At 41.0% G+C, this 9,908-nt stretch overlaps 1 protein-coding gene across 2 annotated transcripts in view; it reads right to left on the bottom strand.

The window, feature by feature from the left end:
- Positions 1–953: 953 nt before the first annotated feature.
- rev1 (REV1 DNA directed polymerase) overlaps positions 954–9,908 on the bottom strand; it is a 133,979-nt gene continuing 125,024 nt past the window's right edge. Inside the window, exon 23 of one of the 2 annotated variants that reach the window (XM_072577643.1) lies at positions 954–1,380. In XM_072577643.1, the coding sequence (XP_072433744.1) occupies positions 1,269–1,380 (112 nt within the window). In that variant the 3' untranslated portion in view covers positions 954–1,268. The remainder of the gene's footprint in view (positions 1,381–9,908) is intronic. The other variant, XM_072577644.1, reaches the window with a different exon arrangement.

Raw genomic sequence — 9,908 nt, 5'->3', positions numbered from 1 at the left:
TGAAGGGCTTTTGACCGAAGCGTCGATTTCAAAGCTACTTGGATGCTGCCTGAACTGCTGTGCTCGTCCAGCACCACTAATCCAGAATATCATTTACTGAGGCAACTAAATTATTAAATGTTCACTGCCATAGGAAATAATACACAAATGTTTGACAACTGAAGATTTAGGCAGTAATCAAATTAACTACTTTAACTGAGAATACTTCTGGCAGTGATATCATTATCCGTTTGCATTTGAAATGCCTGTTGTGGCCTGAATGATCTATCTTTGAATCCCTGTATTTAAACTGGATCAAACAAAGTTTGCTCACTCACCAGGAATTTTCCAGCTGAACATATGATGGAGAATCCATCACAACAGCTACAATGTAGCAAACCATCCAGACAGCAGAAAAGTGAAACAGCATTAAAAGCATATCACAATTTTTATGGCTTGCATAACTTACAAATTCCATATTCTAGAAAACAAAATATTTAAAGGTCCCACTTTGTGGTATTACTGAGAGAAGGTAAATGGGCAAGGTGCCAAGTGAGGGTGGCAGATGAGTCAGGTTGGGTAATCATGTAAGGTTAGGTGTTTGGTGGCAGTGGTGGTTAGGGAGGGGATGTTAGTTTTATTCTAAACCAGAAGTTATGGAAGATTTTAATTCTTCAAATGTTTCCTGGTTAACTGTTATCAAGGTAAACCAGTTGGAACCCACCACTGCCTGACTCTAACTCTGTACGGGACTTGGTCAGAGGATTCCAGACATCAGCAAATTGCAAACCAAAATTTTACACATGCCAGCCAATTAAAGTATAGCGAGCTTCCAAGAGATCTTTACACACATATTTCAGGGTACTTCCAGTCTCTGATAGACTCAGATCTTCCCATCTCCAAACTATGTCTTTTAATTTCCTACATTCAAAAAAATTAGATCAGAGAGTTCTGTTATAAATTCACGACAAACATTTTTTATTAAATAGAAGTAAACACTAAAAAACAAACTTTATAAACAACAATTTTTTTAAATACAATGTATTCTACATACATGATACTTTTTACAACACAATTATTTACATGCAACTCCAACAAGAATTTGGCACACAATTTTTGCCAAGAAAAAAACCTACAAAATGTTTTTTCAATATCAGAAATGTTTTCATAAAAACACAATGTATTACTACCATGCAAATTTTAAGAGCTTCACAAAGGATTTATGGCACAAGATGGGAGCTCCAGGCTCCAGTGTTTCAGATTTTAAAAATTTCACTAGCGTTGTCCTTTCATGTAAATTTTAACGTGCTTCCATAGATTTGCTGCATCACAACTTGAACATTGTCAAGAATGAAATCAAAAGCCATGTTCCACAGGGAGTCTGCTGACTGCTGGATTAGCCTGCCAGGAAACAGAAAATACATAACTTTCAGAACATAGTTTTGAAAAACTAAGCATAAATGTATTTGAATTACTCTCTCAGTGGTAGCAGCAACTGAATACCACATACATCATATATTACACATTGCAGCATAAAATAGACAAATGCTGAGCTACACCAAATTAGGACATAAAGTATTATATTAAGAAAGCTTTGCTGTGTGCATATTAAGGCTGGCAAATTAAGTGTTAAAAAACAAAATAACACCCCACTGAAGTTATGATTTGCTGACAGAGAAAAATTAATGTTCCAGAGGTGGACCTGAAGCCAAAATGTTAATTTCTCTAATGTTTAAGTGCTCCTTGACACATTTGAAAGAATTCAAGGTCAAAATGATGTTAGTCTGAAATTACTTGTTTTTTTTCACTTAGGAAACAGGATCACACTATCACTGGTAGCAGCAATCAATTCTGAGAAAGAGAATTTGACAGTTTGACATGAAAATGAATCAAACAAAGCTCTATGATTTCGACTATTTTTCTGAATTACAATACTTTGCAATGATAAACAATTAGTAGCCCATAAAAGACCAAATCTGTCTGACAGCCCTTATTGTTATGGCTCGATGCACCTCCAATATTTTCAGTATTGAAAGTGGTCAACTACCCAAGTCAGTGAGACATTAATATATTGCTGGAGTTCTTCCTCTGAAGTCAAGAAATGCAAACATCTTTGTCAGATTTCACCAAAATCCATTTTAGTCTATTGAGAAGCCACAGTGAAGGTCCAAAACTCATCATACAAAAGCAGAAAAATTAAGCTATAAGAGCATGATGATCTGGATCAGGATTTAGAGTCATAGAGATGTACAGCATGGAAACAGACCCTTCTGTCCAACCCGTCCATGCAGACCAGATATCCCAACCCAATCTCGTCCCACCTGCCAGCACCCGGCCCATATCCCTCCCAAACCCTTCCTATCCAAACCCATCCAAATGCCTCTTAAATGTTGCAATTGTACCAGCCTCCACCACATCCTCTGGCAGCTCATTCCATACACGTACCACTCTCTGTGAAAAAGTTGCCCCTTAGGTCTGTTTTATATCTTTCCCCTGTCATCCTAAACCTATGTCCTCTAGTTCTGCACTCCCCGATCCCAAGAAAAGACTTTGCCTATTTATCCTATCCATGCCCCTCAATTTTGTAAACCTCTATAAAGTCACCCCTCAGCCTCCGATGTTCCAGGGAAAACAGCCCCAAGCTGTTCAGCCTCTCCCTATAGCTCAAATCCTCCAACCCTGGCAACATCCTTGTAAATCTTTTCTGAACCCTTTCAAGTTTCACAACATCTTTCCGATAGGAAGGAGACCAAAATTGCACGCAATATTCCAACAGTGGCCTAACCAATGTCCTGTACAGCTGCAACATGACCCCCCAACTCCTGTACTCAATACTCTGACCAATAAAGGAAAGCATACCAAATGCATTCTTCACTATCCTATCTACCTGCGACTCCTCTTTCAAGGAGCTATGAACCTGCACGCCAAGGTCTTTTTGTTCAGCAACACTCCCTAGGACCTTGCCATTAAGTATATAAGTCCTGCTAAGATTTGATTTCCCAAAATGCAGCACCTCACATTTATCTGAATTAAACTTCATCTGCCACTTCTCAGCCCACTGGCCTATCTGGTCCAGATCCTGTTGTAATCTGGAGGTAACCACTACGCCTCCAATTTTGGTGTCATCTGCAAACTTACTAACTGTACCTCTTATCCTCGCATCCAAATCATTTATGTAAATGACAAAAAGTAGACGACCCAGCACCAATCCTTGTGGCACTCCACTGGTCACAGGCCTCCAGTCTGAAAAACCACCCTCTGTCTTCTACCTTTGAGCCAGCTCTGTATCCAAATGGCTAGTTCTCCCTGTATTCCATGAGATCTAATCTTGCTAATCATCCGCCCATGGGGAACCTTGTCAAATGCCTTACTGAAGTCCATATAGATTACATCTACTGCTCTGCCCTCATCAATCTTCTTTGTTACTTCTTCAAAAAACTCAATCATTTAAGATCATAACATGTATAATTTGAAATTTAAAAGGGATGGATTCAGAGGGAGCATTCATCACTTTGTAGAAAGTGAGAAGCATTGTATGAGCTTTTTCTTGTATCATGTCGTTTCTTGGGATGAGATTACTCCCCACAGATCTAGTAGCTGCCCTGCTACAGTAGCCACAATACTTACATGGTTGGTCTAGTTACATTTCAGGTCAATGGACTAAGTCTAAAGTTCATTGTCTTGAAGGCAGTAGACAGGGTGGTGGTAGAGGTTTGCTTTGCAGACTGGAAGCCTGAGACCAGTGGTGTACCATAGGGATTGGTGCTGGGTCCACTGGTTTTTGTCATTCATATAAATGATTTTGATGTGAATACAAGAGGTATGGTTAGTAAGGTTGCAGATAGCATCAAAATAGGTTATGTAGTGGACAGCGAAGATTATCTCAGAGTACAACGGGACGTTGATCAGATGGGCCAATGGGTCAATGAGTGGCAAAGTTTAATGTAGATAAATGTGAGGTGTTGCATTTTACTAAGACAAATTAGGGTAGGACCTCTCCAGTTAATTGTAGGGTCCTGGGGAGTGTTACTGAATAAAGAGACCTTGGGATGCAGGTGCATAGTTCTTTGAAAGTGGTATCGCAGGTAGACAGGTTGGTGAAGATGGCATTTGGCATGCTTCCCTTAATTGGTCAGTGCATTGAGAATAGGAATTGGGAGGTCATGTTGTGGCTGTGCAGGACATTAGTGAGGCCACTTTTGGAATATGTGGACAATTCTGGTCACCTTTCTATAGGAAAGATGTTGTTAAACTTCAGATGGTGTATTAAAGATTTAAAACGGAACTGTTTCTGTAAATGTTTCCGTATCTGTGGAGCCATAAATGGTGCTGAACACTGTGCAATCATCAGTTAACATTCCCACCTCTGACCTGATGATGGGCAGAAAGTCGTTAATTAAGCAGTTGAAGTTGGTTGGACTGAAACGCTACCTGAGGAACTCCGACAGAGATATCTGCCCTCCAGCAACCACCACCTTTTTGCTCAGAATGATTCCAATTAGCTGCAAGAATTGCCCCAGATTCCCAGAGACTCTAGCTTTTCTGGGGCTACTTGAGCCACAGTTGGATTATCTGAATGGCAATAAATTTGGAAACGGCGAGATACAAGTACTAATGCACATACTAATCAAAGTACAGCAGGCATTCAAGGTGGCAAATATTATGTTGGCTTTCAGAGCAAGAGGATTGGAGTACAAGAGCAGGGATGTTTTGCTGCAATTGTACAAGGCCTCAGTGAAACTACATCCGGAGTACTGTATACAAGGTTTGTAGCTCAGGTTGAGGTTTAGGGTGTAGGTTTGCTCACTGAGCTGTAGGTTTGATATCCAGACGTTTCATTACCTGGCTAGGTATCATCGGTGGTGACCTCCAAGTAAAGCGAAGCTGTTGTCTCTTGCTTTCTATTTATATGTTTGCCCTGGATGGGGTTCCAGGGGTTTGTGGTGATGTCGTTTCCTGTTCGTTTTCTGAGGGGTTGATAGATGGTATCTAGATCTGTGTGTTTGTTTATGGCGTTGTGATTGGAGTGCCAGGCCTCTAGAAATTGTCTGGCATGTCTTTGCTTAGCCTGTCCCAGGATAGACGTGTTGTCCCAGTTGAAATGGTGGTTTTTTTCCCTCCATGTGTAGGGCTACGAGGGAGAGAGGGTCGTGTCTTTTTGTGGCTAGCTGGTGTTCGTGTATCCTGGTGGCTAACTTTCTTCCCGTTTGTCCTACGTAGTGTTTCTGGCAGTCCGTGCATGGAATTTTGCACTGTATACAGTTTTGGTCTCTTTGTTTGAGGGTAGATGTTCTGGCTATTGAAGGATTGCTGTTAAGGTTTACCAGACTGATGCCTGGGACTGATGTACAAAAACAGCCTGGATCATTTAGGATTATATTCACTGGAGTTTAGAAGAAAGATGGGGGAAATCTCAGAAAACTATAAAATTCTAAAAGGACTGGACAGGGTTAATGCAGGAAGGATGTTTCTGATGACAGGGAAGTCCAGAATCGGGGGTCACAGTCTAAGGATAGGAGAATGGTGAGAGAATATGGTATCCTCTGCCACAGAAAGCAGTTGAGGTGAAAAACATTGAAGGTTTTTAAGGAGTTAGCTATCGTTCTTAGGGCTGAAGGGATCCAAGGGTATGGGGAGAAAGAAGGAACAGGGTACTGAGTTGGATGATCAACCATAATCATTTTGAATGGCAAAGCAGGCTTGAAGAGCCAATGGCTTACTCTTGCTCCTATTTTCTATGTTTCTAAATCAGTACAGCCAGCTCATACTGAAGCTGAGGGTGAAGAAGTTCTAAAGAGATACTATGTTAAAAATGGAGTTGAAATGAGGAAGTGAAGACATCCTCTCAGACCTGCAGATGAAGAATGGATGGCTGTTCATCAAATAGTGATATCGCTCAGGTATCGCAAGAAGATATTATGAGTAGTGAAATTCCTGTGACATACAGAAATACAGAAATTGCAGGCATCGGTAAACAGGTAGTTTACATGGCTATGACTTGGTTAAGATGTCCAAGGATATACTGCAGTTCTGTAGAGTGTGTCGTAGATGTCACATAGTGGGAAATCTCAACATGCAATCAAAAAAGGACCTTTGACGCAACGTTTTGATGAACCATTCAGTTGTGTATTTACAGACTACATAGAACCATTATTGAAAATAATTCTCAGTAGCTGAAAAACTATGCCACCTTCTTTGCAGCCTGCAACACATTATCAATGAGGATGAGCACCTCGCCAAGACCTCCGCTTCTTGCCTTTAAACAACCACCAAACCTCAAACAGATCATTGTTCACAGCAAACTGCCTGGCTTTCAGGACAGCACCATACAACTCTGTCACAGCAGGCACTGCAAGACATGTCAGAGGTTGACACGTGGGGGCAGCATCCACCATATATGTACTCGTGTGACTCGGCCAACGTTGTTTATTTCATACGCTGCAGGCAAGGATGCACTGAGGCATAGTACATTGGTGAGACTGAGCAGAGGCTATGGCAACAGATGAATGGACACCGCATAACAATCAACAGACAGGCGTGTTCCCTCCCAGGTGGAGAACACTTCAGCAGTCCGGGATGTTCTACCTCAGACCTTCAGGTGACCATCCTCCAAGGTGGACTTTGGGACGGGAAACAACGAAAAGTGGCTGAGCAGCAGCTGATAGCCAAGTTCAGTACCCATGGGGATGGCCTCAATCGGAACGTTGGGTTGATGTCACACTACAGGTGACCCCGCTACACAAACTCCTACAGATCCTCTCTCATATGCTCACACATACACACGCACTCTCTCACAGACTTATACCCCTTTACACTCGAGACACATGCACACTCTCTCACAGACACTCATACTCCCTCACGCACATGCACACATACATACACGTTTGTGGCGTTTATACTTGCAGAATTATATTTTATTTTGCTCAAAAACTGCATGAATCTATGTAAGATTCTGTAAGTCCCTTTTTTAGATTAGAATTAGTCTGAACATTGCAGCACAGACAGCCTCATACAGGATACCTCACACATTCATTGCGATATCTGAGATGACATGGAACCTATTGTTAAAGTTCTATTGAGAATGTAACTTTTTTTTTAAAAAAGTTCTGGGGTTTACACAAGAAAGAACTGAAACCAACGTAATTATTTTAAAAGATGAGAAACTCAATAAACAACCCAGGTCTCTTCCAAAATGTAATTTCAGTTGCATCACACTGTAAACTTTTGCTAATAATTGTGTCTTACGATCTTATCCTCCACAACCACCTGATGAAGGAGCAGTGCTCTGAAAGCTAGTATTTTCAAATAAGCCTGTTGCAGACTACAACCTGGTGTTGTGTGATTTTTAACACTGAAAATGAACACAGTACATCAGTACACCCTTAAAATTTTGGATATGATAACAACATTCCCAGAAGCTATTCCTTTAAAGGACAATTACAGCTAGGGCAGAAATAGAAAAGTTAATTCAATTTTTAATTTGTTACAGGCTACCACATGAGATACAATCAATCAATCAGAGTAGGGATCCAACTTCATGTCTACGTTGCTCCAGCAAATCGTTAACATTTTTAGGGTAGTAGGAGGTAGAGTTGAAGTAATTAAAGTCAACTGCATGTTATCCACAAACACAAGAGCTTTGAAGAGATACTATCAGAATCTCAAAACCATGATTAAGGTCTGCTGTCATGAATATCCACAGAATTGGTGCAAAGGATTAGATTTCTTACTATTTGCTAGTACTCAGAGGTTCCCCAGATGAACTTATTGGATTTCGACAATTTGCGTTGATTCATGGTTGAGGTTAACGGTCCATTAAAGTTGATTCGGGAGAAGTTCTTTAACCAAATAGTTGTATCCTCAATGTTAGATTGCATGTCCATATTTCTAGAAAGCCTGACAAGAGCATGCAAGATAGCACAAAAGCATTTGAAAGTTTCACAAGCAAAAAAGAAAGAATGGACAGGTAAACATTCGGCAACTAGAATCAGAGTAGTAGTTCTGGTCATAGGAAGAAGAATTGGTTATATCACATATATTGTTAACAAGCCTCATCGTAGGGAAGAAGATAAAGAGGAACAAGTGTGTCAGGAGGTAAGTGTAGTGGAAGATGACAAAGACAATGAGAGAAAGGTGGAAGAAGCGATAAATAGTTCTCAAGGCAACCTCGTACAATTCAACTAACACACCCAGTATTTCTTGGTCTCTCAGTTAGAGGAAGGACAACAGGAGGATCTTATACTACTTAGAAAGACTACTTTGGAAGTATAAGGTATTCTGTAGAGATACCCATGGCTGTGCACTACATTCGATAGGCATGAAATGGAGATAGGAGTGTCAGGACTGACAAAACAGCAATCTTTTCAGTTAAGCACAAAAAAGCAAGCTCAGGTGTAAACAAAGATACATGTTGGAAGATCATTTGGTTAAATGTAGTCAAAGAAGCTAGAGATCACTGGTAGTGTTAGTTCCTAACATGGATGTATCAATTAGACTATAGATTACAGAAAGGCAAATGTGGTCACAAAGACAGATTCACACCCATTCATTGAGCAGAAGGCTACATTGATAGAAAGGAATCAGGGACTGCCAACGCTTAGATCTATCTACTGAATGGGTACTGCCAGATGCCACTGACATCAAGGGCTAAGTATCATCCCAGCTACTTTTCAAAACCTTATGGAACAAGACTAGATGAGATTCATAACTACGTAGTTTCGCTAAACGATGTAGTGGCATCCAATAATACTTAGGAACAGCATATGAGACAGGTAGAAGACCTATTCAAGCAATTACAGTTGGCTGGCTTAGTAACAAGTTTAGACAAAAGTGAATACGGAAAAACAATAGCAACTTACCAAGGACACATTGTAGGACAAGGACACGGGGAACATCATTTGGACACATACACCAAACAACCCCATCACCATGTGGCCAACCACTTCAACTCTACCTCCTACTATCCTAAAGATGTGCAAGTCCTGGGCCTCCTCCACCAACAAATCTAAGCCACCAAGTAACTGGAGGAAGAACGCCTCATCTTCTGCCTTGGGACCCTTCAATCACACAGCATCGGCATCAACTTCACCAGTTTCCAAATCTCCCCAACCCCCACCTCATCCCAGATCCAACCATCCAACTCAGCACCACCCTCTTGACCTGTCCAACTTGTCCTTCCCACCTATCAGCTCTACCCTCCCCCAATGACTGATCACAAATTCCTCCAACCTGTACCAACCGATTACCTTCCCAGCTACCTTGCCCCAGCCCCGTCCCACCCCCTACACTGTCCACATTCCTGATGAAGGGCTTATGCCCAAAACATCGACTCTTCTGCTCCTTGAATGCTGCCTGACCTGCTGTGCTTTTCCAGTGCCACACTTTTCGACTCTGACTCGCCAGCCTCTCAGTCTTTACTTTCTCCAAGAGATATGTTGCCAAAGGCAGCAAAGGTGAAGGCTCTAATAGAATGCTCTGTCCATAAAAACTAAATGAGAATTCCTGCGACCTTTTTGGAATGTGAGAGTTTTTAATTGGAAATTTGTGCGTAATGTCAACATGGTAGTTGTACCCTTAACAATCAGACAGTCTTTGAGAAGCTGAAAGCAATCCTAATAGATGAATCTGTTTTGTTTGTCCTGGATTTTTTCAGACCTTTCAAAACAGCAATTGATCTTTGAGATCTGGGGTAGATGCAGTCTTCATGCTGGATGAGGAGTCTCGACTAGAGAAGTCTCCAAGAAATCCAACCAGGGTTAGAAGTACTCTTGTCTACAAAAGGAGCATTTGGAATTGTTGGCTCTTTAACATTTTGAAGACTATAGCCAACATGGTAACAAGGAATTAATCATTCAAACTGATCACAGAGATCATTCAATTGAAGTCTTTTGTTGCAACCATTCAATGTAAACACTGTTCACAACTTCACA

This window comes from Chiloscyllium punctatum, chromosome 9, assembly GCF_047496795.1.
Source record: "Chiloscyllium punctatum isolate Juve2018m chromosome 9, sChiPun1.3, whole genome shotgun sequence".
In the NCBI taxonomy this organism is placed as follows: Eukaryota; Metazoa; Chordata; class Chondrichthyes; order Orectolobiformes; family Hemiscylliidae; genus Chiloscyllium; species Chiloscyllium punctatum.
This window is presented reverse-complemented; position numbering and strand designations above follow the sequence as displayed.